This window comes from Chiloscyllium plagiosum, unplaced genomic scaffold (assembly GCF_037043375.1).
Source record: "Chiloscyllium plagiosum isolate Xiang-an unplaced genomic scaffold, Cpla_swu_hap1 HiC_scaffold_15, whole genome shotgun sequence".
In the NCBI taxonomy this organism is placed as follows: domain Eukaryota; kingdom Metazoa; phylum Chordata; class Chondrichthyes; order Orectolobiformes; family Hemiscylliidae; genus Chiloscyllium; species Chiloscyllium plagiosum.
Genome location: NW_028270153.1, coordinates 441,330 through 462,324, shown reverse-complemented (window position 1 = coordinate 462,324; position 20,995 = coordinate 441,330). Strand labels below are relative to the sequence as shown.

The following is a 20,995-nucleotide window of genomic DNA, read 5'->3' as shown; positions in this document are numbered from 1 at the left end:
TAATGTAATGAGGATATCTGCCACTACCACCCTTACAGGCAGTGAATTTCAGAATTCCACCACCCTCTGGAGGAAAGAGTTTCTTCACTTCCTCTTTAACCCCCCTGTCCTTTACTTTAAATCTATGCCCCCAGCCACTGAAACCTCCATCAAGAGAAAATGCTCCTTCGTTTTATACATCTCAGAGATGCCCCCCTCAGTCTCCTCTGCTCCAAGGCAAACAATCCCAATCTATCCAATCTTTCTTCATATCTTTTTATGGCCCGTCAGTAAAAATTGGTAAGAGTCCTTGTGGAAATGCCAAATTTCCTTAGCCTCCTTAAGGATTAGAGATATTGTGCTTTCTTTACTATCACGCCGGGTGGACCAGGATAGATTGTTGGTGATCATCACTCCAGGAACTTGATGCTTTCGACCATCTCCACCTCAGCATCATTGATGTTGACGGGGGCATACTCTCCACTCAGCTTCCTCAAGTCAAGGACCAGCTCCTTTATTTTACTGACATTGATGGAGAGACTGTCGTCTTTACATCATGCCACTAAGCACTTTATCCCTTTCCTGCATTCTGCCTCATCACTGTTTGAGATCTGAACTACAATGGTGGTGTATCAGCAAACCTGTAAATGGAGTTGGGATGGAATTTGGCCACAAAGTCATGAGTGTATAAGGAGTATAGTAGGAGGCTGAGGAAGCAGCCTTGCAGGACACTGGTGTTGAGGAGGAGATGTCACCTATTCTTACTGATTGTGGTCTGTGGGTCAGGAAGTCAAGGATCCAGTTACAGAATATAGAGATGAGTTTGTTTGGAACTATGGTGTTGAAGGCAGGAATGTAGTCAATAAGTAGGATCCTGATGTAGGTATCTTTTTATCTAGGTGTTCCAGGGACGAGCGTAGGGCCAGGGAGATGGCGTCTGTTATAGGCAAATTACAAACAATCAAGGCAGTTTGGTAGGCTAGAGTTAAAATGAGCCATGACTAACCTCTCGAAGCTCTTCATAATTATGGAGATCAGAGCCATTGGGTGATGGTCATTGAGGCATGCTGCACGATTTTTCTTTGACAAAGTGATGATGGTGGTCTACTTGAAGCTGGTGGGGACTTCAGAGTGTAGTAAGAAGAGGTTAAAGATGTCTGCAAATATTGTGGTAGCTGGTCGCACAGGTTCTGAGTGCATGGCTGGGAACTCCAACCAGGTCAGTTGCTTTCTGTGGGTCCAGACTCAAGAAGGCTGATCTGATGTCTGTGGCAGTGACTGTGGGTACAAGTGCACTTGAGGCTGTTGGGATAGGTGACATCATTTCACTGACCTTCTGTTCAAAGTAAGCATAGAATGCATTGAGCTTGACGGGTAGGGATTTATTGTACTGCGATTCTGTTCAACTTCGGTTTGTAGCTTGCTATGTTGTATAAGCCTCGCCACAAACGACGGATGTCTGTTTGGTTGGTCTGGGTCTCAAGCTTAGTTTGATATTATTCCTTGGTGTCTCTGATGGCCTTACAAAGGACCTTCTGGACATGGGATAGATGTGGAAGGCTCCTTTGGGGCCTTAGAAGGAGGTGAGGGTGGAGGTATGGGTGCAGGGTTTGCAACTCTTACGGTGGCAGGGGAAGGTGCCGAGAGGGAAGGGTGGGTTGGTAGAGGGTTTGGACCTGACAAGAGAGTCGTGGAGGAAATGATCTTTATGGAATTTCAGATAGGAGTGGGAAGGAAAATATATTAATGATGGTGGGGTCTGTTAATATGTGGCGGAAATGGTGGAGGATGATGCGATGTATCCAGAGGTTGGTGAGGTAGAAGGTGAGGACCAGGGGAGTTCTGTCCTTGTTGCGGTTGGAGGGGTGGAGTTCGAAGGTGGAGGTACAGGAAGTGGATGAGATGCACTGGAGGGCATCATCAACCACGTGGGAGGGAAAATTGTGATTTTTGAAGAAGGAGGCTATCTGGTGTGTTCTGTGGTGGAATTGGTCCTCCTGGGAGCAGATGTGGTGGAGGCAAAGAAATTGAGAATAACAGATAATTTATAGAACATTAGGGCTTGTTGTCAAAGTGTTATTCCATTCCGTTGTGATAGTATGTTCTTTCTGTTTGTAAGAAGTATTGCACACAGTCATCTATTATATGTCGAGAGTGGGGTGCTGGAAAAGCACAGCAGGTCAGGCAGCATCCGAGGAGCAGGAGAATCGATGTTCCAGGCATAAGCCCTTTATTCAGGCTTATGCCCGAAATGTCAATTCTTCTGCTCCTCCGATGTTGCCTGATCTGCTGTGTTTTTCTAGCACCCCACTCTCAACTCTGATTTCCAGCATCTGCAGTCCTCACTTTCTCCAAACATGTGTTTTATGTAAACTCCACTGAAGGAATTCACAACAGCTTCCTAGACAACATCTTTCAAACTTGTGACCTCCACCGTCAAAAAGGACAAGGGTGCCATATGCTTGGAAATACATTGCCTGCAAGTACTCTTCCAAGTCACACACAAATCACCCTGACTTGGAAGTATGCCATCATTCCTTCAGTGTCACTGGGTCAAAATCCTGGAACTCCATTCCAAATAGACAGCACATGGACTGCAGCAGTTCACTACTGCAGTTTACCAGCACCTTTTCAGTGGGTAAGTTGACATCTACCACCATCCCAACACTGAATCTGAAAATGGAAAGTTGTGGCTCTTATCTATAAATACTGTAGATCACAAAACTATACTTGTTCCAAATTGTTAAAAATCTTTCCTAACTTTAAATAATGTGATCAGACTCTTTCTCAGTATATTTTAAAAAACCAAAAGGCAAGGAGTTGTTGACGTTTCCTCTTACATCATACTCTTATATTTTGGGATCATCTCTGTAACTACTCCCTGTACCCAGTCATTGAATATCCTTTCCTTTTCCCCAATATGGAACATCTTTCTGCATGCCCAATGACAGAATTGTACCACAATTGAATGGTGTGATATTGATAGAGGCAATTTGTCTTCTCTCTATTGTCTACCAAGCAAGGCTCTGAGTAATGAAGTAGTTCTGGCAGAACCTGAATCACTAGTTTTAAAGAGAATTGATGCAGACTTCTGCTTTATTTGATGCAAATATAGGTGTCTGTCTTGCAAAGAGGCGTGTTTCCTCAGAAGGTTTGGGCTCAACTTTCACCCTGTCACTGCGGTGGAAAGGTGCCTGTTAGACCCAGCAGAAGAGAAAGCAATTAACCCTCTTTGTCTATTGTTGACTGTTTCCAGATATTGGTGGATTTGGAAGTCCGATACCAGCCGGTCGAGGGAGTTGTGGGATCATGGACTGAAAATGATTTTGTGGTCGATATAAGCGACAGGTCAGTGAATTATATAACGAAAATTATTGCAAGTAGAAGAACTAATTTCACAAACTCAGTCACCTGCTCCATTCCAGCAACATTAATTCTTCCATTCTGCTTTATTGTGGCTTGGTTATTTGATTGATACCTGTACTTAGGGACGAACGAGATCTTTCAGCAGAAATCACAGTCTTGAACATACTCACTGCTCCAGTCTCTGGGGCAGAAAATTTGAAAGATGCTCTTGGGTGAAAAATCTTTCAAAAATTCATTCATGGATGAGGGCATCACTAGCTAGGCCAGCATTTATTGCCCATCCCTAATTTTAATTCAATTAAGAATCAATCACGTTGCTGTGAGTCTGGAATCACATGCGGGCCAGACCAGGTAAGAATGGCAGATTTCCCTCCCTGAAGACATTAGTTAACCAGCTGTGAAATAACTCCACACAAGCCAGTATTCTATCACCAAGTCGTTTTTCATTTACAAGTGGAAAGTCCTTGACATAAATCCAGCTCCCTCAGAGCTCATATTAGAACATAGAACATTACAGTGCAGTACAGGCCCTTCGGCCCACGATGTTTTGCTGACCTGTCATACCAATCTGAAGCCCATCTAACCTACACTATTCCATGTACGACCATATGCTTATCCAATGACGACTTAAATGTACTTAAAGTTGGTGAATCTACTACCGTTGCAGGCAAAGCATTCCATACCCTTACTACTCTCTGAGTAAAGAAACTACCTCTGACATCTATCCTATATCTATTACCCCTCGATTTAAAGCTATGCCCCCTCGTGCTCGCCGTCACCATTCTTGGAAAAAGGCTCTCCCTGTCCACCCCATCTAACCCTCTGATTGTCTTATATTAAGTCTCTAATAAGTCACCTCTCAACCTTCTTCTCTCAAATGAAAACAGCCTTCAAGTCCTTCAGCCTTTCCTCGTAAGACCTTCCCTCCATACCAGGCAACATCCTAGTAAATCTCCTGTGCACCCTTTCCAAAGCTTCCACATCCTTCTTATAATGCGGTGACCAGAACTGTACACAATACTCCAAGTGCGGCCGCACTAGAGTTTTGTACAGCTGTAGCATAACCTCATGGTTCCGGAACTCGATCCCTCTATTAATAAAGCTAAAACAACCCTGTCAACCTAGGTGGCAACTTTCAAGGATCTGTGTACCTGGACACCAAAATCTCTCTGCTTATCTACACTACCAAGAATCTTACCATTAGCCCAGTACTTTGGATCCCGGTTACTCTGACCAAAGTGAATCACCTCACACTTGTCTGCATTAAACTCTATTTGCCACATCTCAACCCAGCTCTGCAGCTTACCTATGTCTCTCTATAACCTACAACATCCTTCGTCACTATCCACAACTCCACCGACCTTAGTGTCGTCTGCAAATTTACTAACCCACTCTTCTACGCCCTCATCCAGGTCGTTTATAAAAATGACGAACAGCAGTGGACCCAACACCGACCCTTGCGGTACACCACTGGTAACTGGACTCTAGGATGAACATTTCCCATCAACCACCACCCTCTTTCTTCTTTCGGCAAGCCAATTACTGATCCAAACTGCTATATCTCCCACAATCCCATTCCTCCGCATTTTGTACAATAGCCTATTGTGGGGAACCTTATCGAACGCCTTGCTGAAATCCATATACACCACATCAACCGGTTTACTCTCATCTACCTGTTTGGTCACCCTCTCAAAGAACTCAATAAAGGTTTGTGAGGCACGACCTACCCTTCACAAAACCGTGCTGACTATCCCTAATCAAATTATTCTTTTCTAGATGATTATAAATCTTATTTCTTATAACCTTTTCCAACACTTTACCAACAACTGAAGTAAGGCTCACTGGTCTATAATTACCAGGATTGTCTTTACTCCCCTTCTTGAACAGGGGAACCACATTTGCTATCCTCCAGTCTTCTGGCACTATTCCTGTAAACAATGACGATTTAAAGATCAATGCCAAAGGCTCGGCAATCTCCTCCCTGGCTTCCCAGAGGATCCTAGGATAAATCCCATCTGGCCCAGGGGACTTATCTATTTTCACACTCTGCAGGATTTCTAATACCTCCTCCTTGTGAACCTCAATCACACTTAGTCTAGTAGCCTGTATCTCAGTAATCTCCTCAACAACATTGTCGTTTTCTAGAGTGAATACTGTTGAAAAATATTCATTTAGTGCTTCCCCTATCTCCTCTGACTCCACACACAACTTCCCACTACTATCCTTGATTGGCCCTAATCTTACTCTCGTCATTCTTTTATTCCTTAAATACCTATAGAAAGCCTTAGGGTTTACCCTGATCCTATCCGCCAACAACTTCTCATGTCTCCTCCTGCCTCTTCTGAGCTCTCTCTTTAGGTCTTTCCTGGCTACCTTGTAACCCTCAAGTGCCCTAACTGAGCCTTCACATCTCATTTTAACATAAGCCTTCTTCTTCCTCTTGACCAGAGATTCTACTTCCTTCGTAAACCACAGCTCTCGCGCCCCACAGCTTCCTCCCTGCCTGACAGGTATATACTTATCTAGGACACACAGTAGCTTTTCCTTGAATAAGCTCCACATTTCTAATGTGCCAATCCCATGCAGTTTCCTTCTCCATCCTATGCTTCCTAAATCTTGACTAATCGCATCGTAATTGCCTTTCCCCCAGCTGTAACTCTTGCCCAATGGTATATACCTGTCCCTTTCTATCACTAAAGTAAACATAACAGAATTGTGATCGCTGTCACCAAAATGCTCAGCTACTTCCAAGTTTAACACTTGGCCGGGCTCATTACCCAGTACCAAATCTAATGTGGCTTCGCCTCTTGTTGGCCTGTCTACATACTGTGTCAGGAAGCCCTCCTGCGCACATTGGACAAAAACTGACCCATCTATAGTACTCGTACTATAGTGTTCTGTCAATATTTGGAAAGTTGAAGTCCCCCATGACAACTACCCTGTCTCTCTTACTCCTATCGAGAATCATCTTTGCTATCCTTTCCTCTATATCTCTGGAACTATTCGGAGGCCTAGAGAAAACTCCCAACAGGGTGACCTTTCCTTTCCTGTTTCTAACTTCAGCCCATACTACCTCAGTTGATGAGTCCCCAAACGTCCTTTCTGCAACTGTAATACTGTCCTTGATCAAGAATGCCACACCTCCCCCTCTTTTACCATCTTCTCTGTTCTTACTGAAACATCTAAATCCTGGAACCTGCAACAACCATTCCTGTCCATGTCTCCGAAATGACCACAACATTGAAGTCCCAGGTACCAACCCATGCTGCAAGTTCACCCACCTTATTCCGGATGCTCCTGCCGTTGAAGTAGACACACTTCAAACCAACTTCTTGCTTGCCGGTGCTATCTTGCGTCCCTGAAACTTGATTTTGGACCTCCCTACTCTCAACCTTTTCTGTACTTGAACTACAATTTTGGTTCCCATCCCCCTGTTGGATTAGTTTAAACCCACCCCAATAGCCTTAGCGAATTTCCCCCCCAGGATACTGGTACCCCTCTGGTTCAGATGAAGACCATCCTGCTTGTAGAGGTCCCACCTACCCCAGAAAGAGCCCTAATTATCCAAGAATCCAAAACCCTCCCTCCTGCACCATCCCTGTAGCCACGTGTTCAACTCCTCTCTCTCCCTATTCCTTGCATCACTAGCACGTGGCACAGGCAACAAACCAGAGACAACAACTCTGTTCATCCTCGCTCTAAGCTTCCATCCTAGGTCCCTGAATTTCTGCCTTAAATCCCCATCTCTCTTCCTACCTATGTCATTGGTGCCAATATGGACCACGACTTGTGGCTGCTCCCCCTCCTTCTTAAGGACCCCAAAAACACGATCAGAGACATCACGAACCCTGGCACCTGGGAGGAAACACACTAACCGTGAGTCTCTCTCGTCCCCACAGAACCTCCTACCTGTCCCCCTAACTCTGGAGTCGCCAATGACTACTGCTCTGCTCCTCTTCCCCCTTTCCTTCTGAGCAGAAGGGACAGACTCTGTGCCAGAGCTCTGTACCCTACTGCCTTCCCCTGGTAAGTCCCCCCCCCCCAACAGTATCCAAAACAGTATACTTATTGTTGAGGGGAATGGCCATAGGGGATCCCTGCACTGCCAGCCGGTTCCCTTTCCGTCCCCTGACTGTAACCGATTTGCCTTTTTCTTGTACCGTAGGAGTGACTACCTCCCTGTAACTCCTCTCAATAACCCCCTCTGCCTCCCGAATGATCCGAAGTTCATCCAGCTCCAGCTCCAGATCCCTAACTTTGTTTTCGAGGAGCTGGAGTTGGGTGCACTTCCCGCAGATGTAGTCAGCAGGGACACTAGTGGTGACCCTTACCTCCCACATTCTGCAGGAGGAACATTCAACGTTCAACATTGAATAGGATGTCTGATATTCCTGTTCTTATCTGTCAGCCAGGACTCCCTGATTGGACCAGATTAACAGCCCAGTCAGGAAATTCATATTCTGTGAGGTCCACCTGGCTGACCTCGCCACAATTTCTCCAATCTGGGCCTTCACAATAATCATCTGTAGTTACATCGTTGTCTTTGATTAGCTTTAATTCTAGATTTTATTAAGTTCTATTTCACCACCTGCCATGGAGGGATTTAAATCCATAACTGCAGAGCATTAGGCTTGGCGCTCTGGGTTACTAGCCCAGTGACATTACCAGTGTGCCACCATCTCTGCCAACATCAAGTCAGTTACAGAGACCAAGTGCAAAACCCCCACATTTCTGAATGACTAAAACAAGTTGTCTCGGCTTTGACTAGGAGAGAGTGAGGACTGCAGATGCTGGAGTACAGAAGCTCATTCCTGATGACGAGCTTATGCTCGAAATGTTGACTCTTCTGCTCCTGGTATACTGCCTGACCGACTGTGCTTTTCCAGCACCACACTTTTTGACTCTGTCTCAGCTTCAAATTCAGAAGAGTTTCACTTACCAGTTACCACACCAGGGTGTGCTGCATAGAAAGTGGCCAACTGACCCATCATGGTTTACCATGAGTCTCACCTACCCAACCCAGTACTAGGGTACTGAGGCACCCAACTCTTGTCTGAGTGTGATTGCCTATGGTCTTCAAGCATTATTCAGAAGTGTTGATTTACTTGATGCTGGGTGATTATTCGATGCTGAGTGACTATTCAATCATTTGTGGGCGGCACGCTGCCTCACAGCGCCAGAGACCCGGGTTCAATTCCCACCTCAGGCGACTGACTGTGTGGAGTTTGCACGTTCTCCCCGTGTCTGCGTGGGTTTCCTCCGGGTGCTCTGGTTTCCTCCCACCATCCAAAGATGTGCAGGGTCAGGTGAATTGGCCATACTAAATTGCCTGTAGTGTTAGGTAAGGGGTAAATGTAGGGGTATGGGTGGGTTTCGCTTCGGCGGGTCGGTGTGGACTTGTTGGGCCGAAGGGCCTGTTTCCACACTGTAATCTAATCTAATCTAACTCTAAATCTAAATCTAATCTAAATCTAAATCATTATTTCTTCATTATTGCATTTCTTTGACTGAAGGATTATTTTCCTTTCTTTCTTTACAGGGAAGCACTTATTATCCAGAATGAGGGCTATCGATCGCATGAGTAAGTTGACCATTTTTCAAGATAAATGGCTGTTTAACGAATAGAAAAGCAGCATTTCCCACACAATCCTTTAAGATAGTAAAAAATAGGACCAGGAGTAGATTATTTGCCCCATCAAACCAACTCCACTGTTCAATAACATCATGGCTGATTTGATTATGATCTTGGTGAGACTTTTGGTGCCCCCCGCCCCCAATAACCTGAGTTCCTCATCAATCAAAAATTTGTCTCACACAGCCCTGGTAACATTCCTTGACCCATGGTCATCACTTTCTGTGAAAGGGAATTCCAAGAACTAATGATCCTCCTCTGGAGGTCCCAGCATCATATCTATTAGTCCTTTGCGATTCAATTGTGTGCTATCAAGAAATAGCAGGAGGCACTGGATACTGCAAAGGGAATGGGCCTTAATGACATTCCTGCAATTGTACTGAGAATTTCTGCTCCAGAACTGCTGCTCCCTAAGCCAAGCTCCTCCAGTACATTGACAACACTGTCATGTGCCCAACAATGCGGAAAATTGCCCAGGTAAGTCCTGTACACAAAAGGCAGGGCAAATCCAACCTGGTCAATTATTGCCCACTTAGTCTATATTTTATAATCAATAAAGTGCTGGAAAGTATCATCTGACAATGGAAGCAGTGTGTACCATCTACAAGATGCACTACAGAAATTCACCATCGCCTTTGACCACTTAGCTTCCAAATCAACAACCACTACTATGTAGAAGGATAAGCACACCAGATACGTGAGAATACCACCCCCTGCAAAGCCCCCTCCAAGCCACTCACCATCCTGACTTGGAGTTATATTGCCAGTGTCACTGGGTCAAAATCCTGGAATCTCCTCCCTAACAGCATTTTGGGTCTACCAAACCACATAGGCTGCAGTGATTCAAACATCTAGCTCATCACCACCTTCTTCATGGCAATTAGGGATGGGCAATAATTGCTGGACCATCCTGAGATTCATATACTGTGAACAAATTCAACAAAAAAAATTCATTTTCATCTCCATCTTAAGGGTGAGAGCCCTTATTTTTAAACTGTATCCTGATCCAATAACGAGGAATATCTCAATTTTTAATCTATCACACCATTTCAGTTCAAAGGACAAAGACATGACAGTGCAGGAACAGGCCCTTTGGCCCTCCAAGCCTGCGCTGATCCATTTCATCTATCTAAATCTGCCGTTTTATTAGATTAGATTAGATTACATTACAGCGTGGAAACAGGCCCTTCGGCTCAACAAGTCCACACTGACCCGCCGAAGCACAACCCACCCATGCCCCTACATTTACCCCTTACCTAACACTATGGGCAATTTAGCATGTCCAATTCACCTAACTTATTTTCACCTAGTCTATTTTCTAAGGATCTGTATCCCTTTGCTCCCTGGGTGAAAGTGAGGACTGCAGATTAGAGTCAAGGTGAGAGTGGTGCTGGAAATGCACAGCAGGTCAGGCAGCATCTGAGGGTCAGGAAAATTGACATTTCAGGCAGAATCCCTTTATCAGGAATGAGGCTGGAAGCCTCGGGATGGAGAGATAAATGGGAGGAGGTGGGGCTGGGGAGAAGGTAGCTGGGAGTGCAATAGGTGGATGGAGGAAGGGGTAAAGGTGATAGGTCGGAGAGGAGGGTGGAGCAGATAGGTGGGACGGAAGATTGACAGGTGGGACAGGTCATGAGGACGGTGCTGAGCTAGAAGTTTGGAACTGGAGTAAAGTAGGGGAACGGGAAATGAGGAAACTGGTGAAGTCCACATTAATGCCCTGGGGTTGAAGGGTTCCGAGGCAGAAGATGAGGCATTTTTCTCCAGGCGTTGGGTGGTGAGGGAGTGGCAGTGGAAGAGGCCCAGGACATGCATGTCCTCAGCAGAGTGGGAGAGGGAGTTGAAATGTTCGGCCATGGGGCAGTGGGATTGATTGGTGCGGGTGTCATGGAGATGTTCCCTGAAGCGCTCTGCAAGAAGGTGTCCAGTCTCCCCAGTGGACATCCAGTCCCTCTACACCTCCATCCGCCATGACCAGGACCTCCAAGCCCTCCGTTTCTTTCTCTCCCGACATCCCTACCAGTACTGTTCTACTGACACTCTCATTCGTTTGGCTGAGCTGATCCTCACCCTCAAAAACTACTCTTCCCGAATCCTCCCACTTCCTCCAGTTGAAAGGGGTAGCCATGGGCATCCGCATGGGCTCCAGCTATGCCTGTCTCTTTGTCGCCTTCGTAGAACAGTCCTTTTCCTCCGCTACATTGAACGGGAAATGAGGAAACTGGTGAAGTCCACATTAATGCCCTGGGGTTGAAGGGTTCCGAGGCAGAAGATGCATTGGCACTACTTCATGTTCCCATGAGGAGGTTGAGTAGTTCATCAATTTCACCAACACATTCCACCCCGACCTTAAATTCACATGCACCATCTGACACCTCTCTTTCCTTCCGAGACCTTTCCATTTCCATCAACGAAGACCAACTCAATACTGACATTTTTTACAGACCCACCAACTCCCACAGCTACCTGGATTACACCTCCTCCTATCCTACCTCTTGCAAAAACGCTATCCTGTATTCCCAATTCTTCGCTGTATCTGCTCTCAGGAGGACCAATTCCACCACAGAACACACCAGATGGCCTCCTTCTTTAAAGACCTTATTTTCCCCTCCCACATGGTTGATGATGCCAGGCAATGCATCTCATCCACGTCCCGCACCTCCGCCCTCAAACCCCACCCATCAAACCGCAACAAGGACGCAACACCTCTGGTCCTCGCCTTCCACCCTACCAACCTCCTTATAAACCGCATCATCCGCTGACATTTCCGCCACCTACAAACAGACCCCACCACCAGGGATATATTTCCCTTCCCACCCCTATCTGCTTTCCGCAAAAACTGTCCCCTCCGTGACTACCTGGTCAGGTCTACGCCCCCCCAACAATCCACCCTCCCCTCCTGGCATCTTTCCCTGCCACTGCAAGAATTGCAAAACCTGCGCCCACTCCACCCCCCTCACCTCGATCCAGGGCCCCAATGGAGCCTTCCACATCCATCAAAGTTTCACCTGCACTTCCACAAATGTCACTTATTGCATCCGTTGCTCCCGATATGGTCTCCTTTACATTGGGCAGACGAGATGCCTTCTTGCAGAGTGCTTCAGGGAACATCTCCATGACACCCGCACCAATCTACCCCACTGCCCCGTGGCCGAACATTTCAACTCCCCCTCTGACTCTGCTGAGTACGTGCAGGTCCTGGGCCTCCTCCACCGCCACTCCCTCACCACCCGACGCCAGGAGGAAGAATGCCTCATCTTCCGTCTCGGAACCCTTCAACCCCAGGGCATCAATGTGGACTTCACCAGTTTCCTCATTTCCCCTCTCCCTACCTTACCCCAGTTCCAAACTTCCAGCTCAGCACCACCCTCATGACCTGTCCCACCTGTCATTCTTCCTTCTCATGTATCCGCTCCATCCTCCTCTCCAACCTATCACCTTTACCCCTTCCTCAATCCACCTATTGCACTCCCAGCTACCTTCTCCTCAGCCCCACCCCCTCCCATTTTTCTCTCCACCCCCAAGGCTTCCAGCCTCATTTCTGATGAAGGGCTCCTGCCTGAAACGTTGGTTTTCCTGATCTCTTTGCTCCCTGCCCATTCATGTATCTGTCTCGATACATCTTCAATGATGCTATCATTCTCACCCCTACTACCTTCACTGGCAACGCATTCCAGGCACCCATCACCCTCTGCATAAAGAACTTTCCACGTTTATCTCCCCTAAACATTTCCCTCTCACTTTGAACTTGTGACCCCTAGTAATTGAGTTCTCCACTCAGGGGAAAGGTTTCTTGTTATCCACCTTGTCTACACCTCTCATGATTTTGTAGGCCTCAATCAGGTCCCCCCTCAATGCCTTTTTTCCAATGAAAATAATCCTAATCTATTCAAACTCTTCTCATAGCTAGCACCCTCCATACCAGGCAACACCCTGGTGAACCTCCTCTGCACCCTCTCCAAAGCATCCACATCCTTTTGGTAATGTGGTGACCAGAACTGTACGCAGTATTCCAAATGTGGCCGAACCAAAGTCTTATACAATTGTAACATGACCTGCCAACTCTTGTACTCAATACCCTGTCCGATGAAGGAAAGCAGTTCCTACAGGCAAGACATTTATGATGCACACCATCTGGAGAGAAGTTAGTGGGCGGCACGGTGGCACAGTGGTTAGCACTGCTGCCTCACAGTGCCAGAGACCTGGGTTCAAATCCCGCCTCAGGTGGCTGTCTGTGTGGAGTTTGCACATTCTCCCCCTGTCTGCGTGAGTTTCCTCTGGGCGCTCCGGTTTCCTCCCACAGTCCAAAAAAAAAATGTGCAGGTTAGGTGAATTGGCCATGCTAAATTACCTGTAGTGTTAGGTGAAGGGGTAAATGTAGGGGAATGGGTCTGGGTGGGTTGCACTTCGGCAGGTCGGTGTGGACTTGTTGGACCGAAGGGCCTGTTTCCACACTGTAAGTAATCTACTAATCTAGTGAATGCATTACGGATTTTTGGTGCCTCACAGCTATTTAGTGCCCAATGACATTAAATAACTGGAAATGTGACTTTCACCCCTCACTCAGGAGAAGCATCTCCTTAGCAGCACCAGAGGCTCTAGAGTACAGGACTGGGACAGTGCCAGGAGCAGACAAGTGTGAGGGTCTTTGTGCAGAGGGGCAATGAGGCCTTCAATGAGTTGGCAGATTCAGGCTTGTGGGTGTTGCTGGAGAGACCAGGGGAGGAGGAAGCGCCTGCAGGAGCTGGATGGATGGAACTGTCTGTCCAGTTTTAAAAGGAAGCCATTGGTAAAGGTGATTCCTCCTTTCCCATCCTTCCTGTCCACAGCCTCAGCTGTGTCACTTTCCAGACTTACCCCTAACCCTGAACTCAACCTGCCTGTCTGAAAATCATAGCTGTCAGGAAACCATTCTCACATGGATTGTCTATTTATGGGCTTTGGTTGGGGCAAAGACAGGCTGAGTATCCAGGCTTCAATCTTGCAGTGTACAATTGAGGAGAGGTCAGGGTTTCCGTGAATTGGGTGGGAAAGACATTGGAGGAATATTCTGGGGCAACCTGCCTACAAACCTGCTAGGGAGGGAATGTAGAATTCTGCTTGATATATTCCAGTAAGATTCTCACTCTGTCTTCTAAATTCCAATGAGGATACACTCTTCCTGCATACCCTTTTCTCATAAAACAAGTCCTTCAAACCAGGCATCAGCCAAGCAAATCTTCTCTAAATCCCCTCCAGTGCAGTTCTCTCCTTTCTAATGTAGGGAGACTAAAACTGTCATAGTGGACTGGGAGTGATCTCGCCAATGCCCTGTCAAAACTTGACTCCTTTCATACTTCATCCCCATTGAAATACAGGACATCCTCCTAATCTCTTGCAGGTACTCAGAACTGGATAAAGAGGATCAGTTGGATAAAAAAACAAGAGCTCTTGGACGGAAGTTAGTGAACACCGATAGCACTGAAGATGATGATGATGTCGATATTTCAGAAGTTGATATCAGTTCCGTGTCTTTCACTCCACAGAAAAGGTGAATGATGAGACAAAATACTTGCTTTGATGTTGCTACTATAATGCAGCGACTACTCATGTAGTCAAACATGCAAGTCTTTTTTGTACAAAAGATCCCACTCTAAGCCATGAGGTGAAAGAATCAGTCAATTTATTTTGATATGTTTGGTTAGGGGAGGAACATTGATTGGGGCTACATGAGATCTAATGCTCCGGGAGCAGTCCAGTGAGGTTCATAAATGCTTCTAGAACTAAGAATTAATGGATATGATTGCCAACAATGCAGTATTGCTATAGAGAATGAGATCCTATGGCTTGTGGGAGTAATGGACAATATTACTGGGATCTCTATTTACAAGGCATGGAGTGAAAACGTGCATTACTGCTTTTTAAGAGGCATCATATTGAGCTAGCCATGAAATTTTTTTTTTGTGTCTCCAATGACAGACGGTTATTTGGAATTGGTGATTTTTTGTTTTTGTGCTAAATAATCCAGGTGTAAGACAATTAGGAACTATTTCTTTGTTCAGACTGTTGGTAACTGTTAGAAGAATTTCATTCATTTAGTTTTTTACTTGCTTCTTGTTAGCTCAACTACTGAAATACTAAATTCAGAATAATTTTGTTCACAGTCGCTGTAGATTTTTCACCCGCATGGAACTAGACGCGCCCAGAATACAGAATTTCCAGGTAATGATTGACATATGGGGTTAAATCTGAGTTTAGAGTTAGCTGACAGGATATGTAGCCATACTTATCCAAGAGAGCAGGTAGACAATCTGTAAGGTTCCTTTGGCTAGGATTTTATCAACTGTGAGCAGTTCCCAAAGTTGTAACAAAGCTGACTTTCCATTATGTGCTTTATCTTTTGTCCATTTCTGACCTGATTTCGATTAAAGTATAATTTGCTAGTGGCTTGTGTCTATAATCACATGGCGGAGGAAGCTTTTCATCAGTGAGCCTTGTTGTCAGTTAATGATGCAGCAGACATGGGCAGACTAAGAGCTTCCTGCTCAACGGAGAGGTTCTTCATCACAGTAACAACTTTCTGCCCAATTCTATTTGATTCATATAAAACCTTTTGAGAGCTTGTCGTGGCCCAGGTGTTTCCAAATTTGCATTTTACTTGCAAATAGTTTTTGCAAATAAAGTATTGGTTTTACTTTATTCTTGTGTGTACAGCATTGTTATTTGTTAAGACTAGGTTAGTCAGGGATTAAGTGGCACATTTCATGATTGGCATATGTTAATGGTTAGAGGGGAGTCAGAGACATTTCCTTAATTGTGGAAGAAATAAAGCATTATTTTATTCACCCTTTATCAAATGTTCGTGTTAATGTCCAGTGTTCTCACCACTATGTAGGACTGCAGTCTCAGCTGGCGCTCCTTTATATAACACTCACTACATTTAAACATTTGTGAACTTGGGACCACAAGATTCTCATGCACTGCTAACTTTATTATGAGGGTCAGACTTTACGCAAAACTGTTGCACACTAATGAGTCTTAATGGTATGCAAATGCATTACAAATTCAAATCCTGCAAAAGCTGGCATTTTTCCTAAATCATAAATACACTGCTGACTTTATCTCTGTATCTTAACCTGTCTTCAGGAAATCAAAATTTTACATCTGTCCTCATTTAACCCTACACGAGACATTTCTGTTCTTGAGAATATCATAAAAATCTCTTCCACAGCCTGCACTTCTTCCCATTAAGTCTGGTACTGTTTATGATACCAAAGACTATATTTTTGCTCTTTAGTCAGATCTTGGGCTTGAGGGGGAAGGTGAAATTTAGAGTCAGGGCGTGCTAGCCAGGAACAAGGTCAAAGGCTGCCAGGTGTGGAGGTGAACCAAGTGGAAAGCTGATCTTTGTTCACTGGCATATTCCCAAACATATAAAAGAAATTAAACAAAAAGCCATTTTCCATCACATGGCCTCCAGCCACCCAATTCCTCATGGCCTCATACCCTCCATGCCCATCTGTGCCACTGTAATAAAGCTATGGCCCTTTATTTGCCCATACCAATTTAATGCAAACTTATCCCATCACCCAACACACACCACCTTTTGTCCTTAAACTAACCATGGCACCGTGGACTGACCTCAAGATCTATGATGAGATGAGATAAAATAAAAGTGCATATTGAAGATATAACTAATTCCAAAAAAAGCTGTTATTGATAGAACTTAATTCCTTATCAGAAATAAGCATTAAAACTTATTGTCCTACTTTAAAGTATCTATAATTACCTTGACCTGTCACTCAATCACTCCGAACAAAATAGACCCAACCTAGTCTGCCTCATTTTATAGCTCAAACCCTCCAATCCCAGTAATGTTCTTATAAATCTTTTCTGAACCTTTCAAGTTTCACATCATCTTTCTTGTAGCAGGGAGACCAGAATTGAAAGCAATATTCTAAAAGTGGCCTCACTAATGTCCTGTACAGCCACAACATGACATCTCAACTACTATACTCAATGGACTGACCAATAAAGGCAAGTGTGCCAAATGCCTTCTTCACTACCCTGTCTACCTGTGACTCCACTTTCAAGAAACTATGGACCTGCACCCACAGGTCCCTTTATTTGGCAATATTCCCCGGGGTCTAACATTGCCTGTATAAATCCTTCCCTGATTTGCCTTACTAAAATGCAACACCGCATTTTTATCTAAATTGAATTCCATCTACCACTCTTTGGCCAGTGGCCCATTTGGTCAAGGTCCCGTTGTTCCCTGAGATAACCTTCTTTAATGTTCACTACACCACCATCTGCAAACTTACTAACTATACTTCCTGTATTCACATCCAAATCATTTACACAAAAAGACAAAAAAACAGTGCACCCACCACCGAACCATGTGACACACCACCAGTCATAGGCTGCGAGTCTACAAAGCAACCTTCCATAACCACTCTCCTACCTTTGAGCCAATTTTATATCCAATTGACTAGGTTCCCCTGGATTCCATGTGATCTAATCAGTTTACCATGTGGAGGCTTGTCTAACGCTTTGCTGAGATCCACATGACATCATCTATGCACTACCTTAATCAGTCGTCTTAAACAATTCTTCAAAAAAACCAATCAAATTAGTGAGATACAGTGTCCTAAGCACAAAACCATTTTGATTATTCCTAATTAGTCCTTTCTATTCCAAATGCATGTAAATCCTGTCCCTCAGATTCTCCTCCAACAACTTACCTACCATTGATGTTAGACTCACTGGTCTATTGTTCTCTAGCTTCTCTTTACCATCTTTGATAAATAATGGCACCACATTAGCCAACCTCCAGTCTTCTGGCACCTCACCTATGGCAATCATTGATACAAATATTTCAACAAGGAGCCTATCAATTTCTTACCTAGCTTCCCAAAACGTTCTGGGATATATCTGATCAGGTTATAGGGTTTTATCCAACTTTATGCATTTTAAGATGCTCAGCACTTCCTTTTCTGTAATATAGACTCTTTTCAAGATATCACTATTTATTTGCCCAAGTTCGCTAGTTTCCATGCCCTTCTCCACAGGAAATACAGATGCAAAGCAATTGCTTAGTACCTCACCCATCTCCTGTGGTTCCACACATAGAAAGCCACGTTGATCTTCAAGGGGCCCTATTCTCTTTCTAGTTACTCTTTTGCCTTTAATGTATTTCTAGAATCTCTTTGGATTCTCCTTAACCCTATTTGCCAAAGCCATCTCTTGTCTCCTTTTTGCCCTACTGATTTCCCATTTAAGTAAACTCCCACTGCCCTTAAACTCTCGAGGGATTCACTTATTCCAAGCTGTCTATACCAGACATATGCCTCCTTCTTCTTCTGGACTTGTGCCTCAATTTCTCTAGTCATCCATTCCCTACAACTACCAGTCTTGCCCTTTGCACTAACAGGATCATACTGTCTCTGAACTCTTGTTATCTAATTTTTGAAAACCTCCCACTTTCCGTCCATCCCTTTACCTGCGAATGGCCTCTCCCAATTAACTTTGAAAATTCCTGCCTAATACCATTAAAGTTGGCCTTACTCCAATTTAGAAATTTAACTTTTAGCTCATGTCTGTCCTTCTCCATAATTATTTTAAAACTAGTAGAATTATGATCACTGGCCCCAAAATGATCCCCCACTGCTGCCTCAGTCACTTGCCCTGCCTTATTTCCCAACAGATGGTCAAGTTTTGCTCCTTCTCTGATAGGTAAATCCACAAATTGAATAATCATTGAATGAAGTATTGCTAACCATTTGATCCAATTACTGGCACTTATTCCTACCTCAAAAAATTCAAATATATTCAATAGTGAAATTGAAAGAATTTGGTGTTCTAGGGGATCTAGGAATTTTGCGGAAAAGTTGACTTAAGGCTGAGGATTAACCATGATATTATTGAACATCAAGACTATGGGCCAAGTGCAAGCTTGATGGGCTGAAGGGCCTCTTCTGTGCTCTATGACATACAAACAAGAGTAGGACATTCAGCCCATCGATCCTAACCTGCCATTCTCTATCGTGGCTGATCATCTCCTCAATCCCCCTTTCCTGCAATCTCTTGATATCCTTTAAAATCATCACTGTACAGAAAATTATCGATTCCTGCCTTCAAACTGCTGAACATTTGAGCTTTCACAGCTCTCTGAGTTATGGAATTCCAAAAGGTTTATCACTATCTGAGTAAAGAAATTCCTCCTCATGAGATAAGGTCTTCGTGCTCCCCTGATGTCTCTCACTGCTAATTGCTCCTCCATTCATGAATCTGTGATCATCAGCAAAAGTGAGAGCAATCCAGCCTGTCGACAGATGAGAAGGACCTCACCAGTTCCTGCTATTCGAACTATGGGGATTTGTGTCCCCCCACACCCCAAGAGTGAATGTTCTGGGGCATTTTGGAGCCTTGGGAGCAGATTCACCCACTGTCCTCATATATTTTGAGCATTGGTCAGTGCTCTGTGAGAGACGGATAATTGAGTTGCTGTTAATTTGTTTGGGTCAGGCTATGGTTCGAGTTGCAATGACATTGTAGTAAAGCTTTAACTCAGTCATTTCCTTTCTATTTATTTCTGAAAAGTATACTTTTTGCAAAGGGGAGTTTAGTCATAGAGAGTGGCACCGTCAAATCTTATACACAGGCCAGGATAACAGAGTTGATCTAAGCCAGGGTAATGTACAGTGAGGGCTCCAATCATTAGATTACCAACTCCTGTGGTTTAAAGCTTGTTGTCAATGTTGAATGAGAAGGAAATTAGCATTAATTTGTCTAGTCTTGCTAGTCAATAATGGGAAGCTGTAAAACAGGCTTGAAATATTTCCTATGTAAATCTGAAGCAAGAAACAGAATGGCCTCCTGTATTGCACTGTTCATCAATTGATTCTTTTCCAGATAACAATCAATGTACTTGAGGCACGAAAATTAATTGGAGTCAACATTGACCCAGTGATTTATGTGAAGGTGGGAGATGAAAAGAAGCACACAGCAACTCAGAAATCCACTAACTGCCCATTTTATAATGAGGTAAATTAACCAAATAACTTAATGTCACTACCTTATCACATTACTAAGGGAATACACATCATTCAGCTAAGTGCATTAGTCACTGTTATGGGGTGTAAAGGACAAGACTATTGGGGTGTAATGGGTCAGTATTATTTGGGTTTGTCATTACGGGATGTAATAGGCAATATTATTGGAGTGTTTTACTATGATTGCAATGAACAGTATTATCAAGGTGTGCAATTATGGAGTGCATTGGACAGAATTGGGATATGAAGCTGGTGATTATTGCACTGTAATGTAAATGTGATTTTTTGTTGTAACTGGTTCATGTTTTGTGTTTTTAGACTGCATTGTTTTTAAATGTTAATGTCAGTATTATGGACTTTAATTTTACTGAAACACAGATTGTCATACATGTCAGGACCAAATATGGGTTCTGAGCCCATGTGAATGAACAATGGAACCATGGAACAAACTTTACAAACCAAAATTCAGGAAGGAGATAAGTGAGCTTATAAAGCAAAAGGATATGGCTGCTTTGCAGGGCAACCAGTTTGATAATGATGTCAGAGAGGGACAGGAATGTACATTGTATTCAGAACAGAATAAATGAATAAATGACACAAATACAGGTTAATGGACATGATCTTATAGTCATTACAGAAATACAGTTACAAACAGATGAAAGCTGGGAAATAAATATTCAGGGGTATGGGAATTTGTGAGAGGACAGCCAGGAAGTGAAGAGTGATGGGCGATTTTGTTAGTACGAGAAGGAATAAGTGCAATAGCAAGAAACAATCTAAGATTGGATCATGTAACATTGATAGTTATAAGGGTAGGAAATATAAAGGGGAATAATGCACTGGTAGGAGTCGTCTATAGGCTCTGCAACAGCAGTTATGCGGTGGGACAGAAAATAAACCAGAGATAATCGGTGCTGGGTCCTCTACTTTTTGTTATTTACATAAATGATTTGGATGCAAGCATAAGAGGTACAGTTAGTAAGTT

General features: G+C 44.1%; 1 protein-coding gene across 2 annotated transcripts in view; it reads left to right on the top strand.

Annotated features, from left to right (window-relative positions):
• fer1l4 (fer-1 like family member 4) overlaps window positions 1–20,995 on the top strand; it is a 368,573-nt gene that overhangs the window by 35,505 nt on the left and 312,073 nt on the right. For both annotated transcript variants that reach the window (XM_087994630.1, XM_087994631.1), the window contains exons 5-9: window positions 3,236–3,327; window positions 8,885–8,926; window positions 14,358–14,507; window positions 15,121–15,178; window positions 19,871–20,002. In XM_087994630.1, coding sequence (XP_087850756.1) covers window positions 3,236–3,327; window positions 8,885–8,926; window positions 14,358–14,507; window positions 15,121–15,178; window positions 19,871–20,002 — 474 coding nt within the window. The remainder of the gene's footprint in view (window positions 1–3,235; window positions 3,328–8,884; window positions 8,927–14,357; window positions 14,508–15,120; window positions 15,179–19,870; window positions 20,003–20,995) is intronic.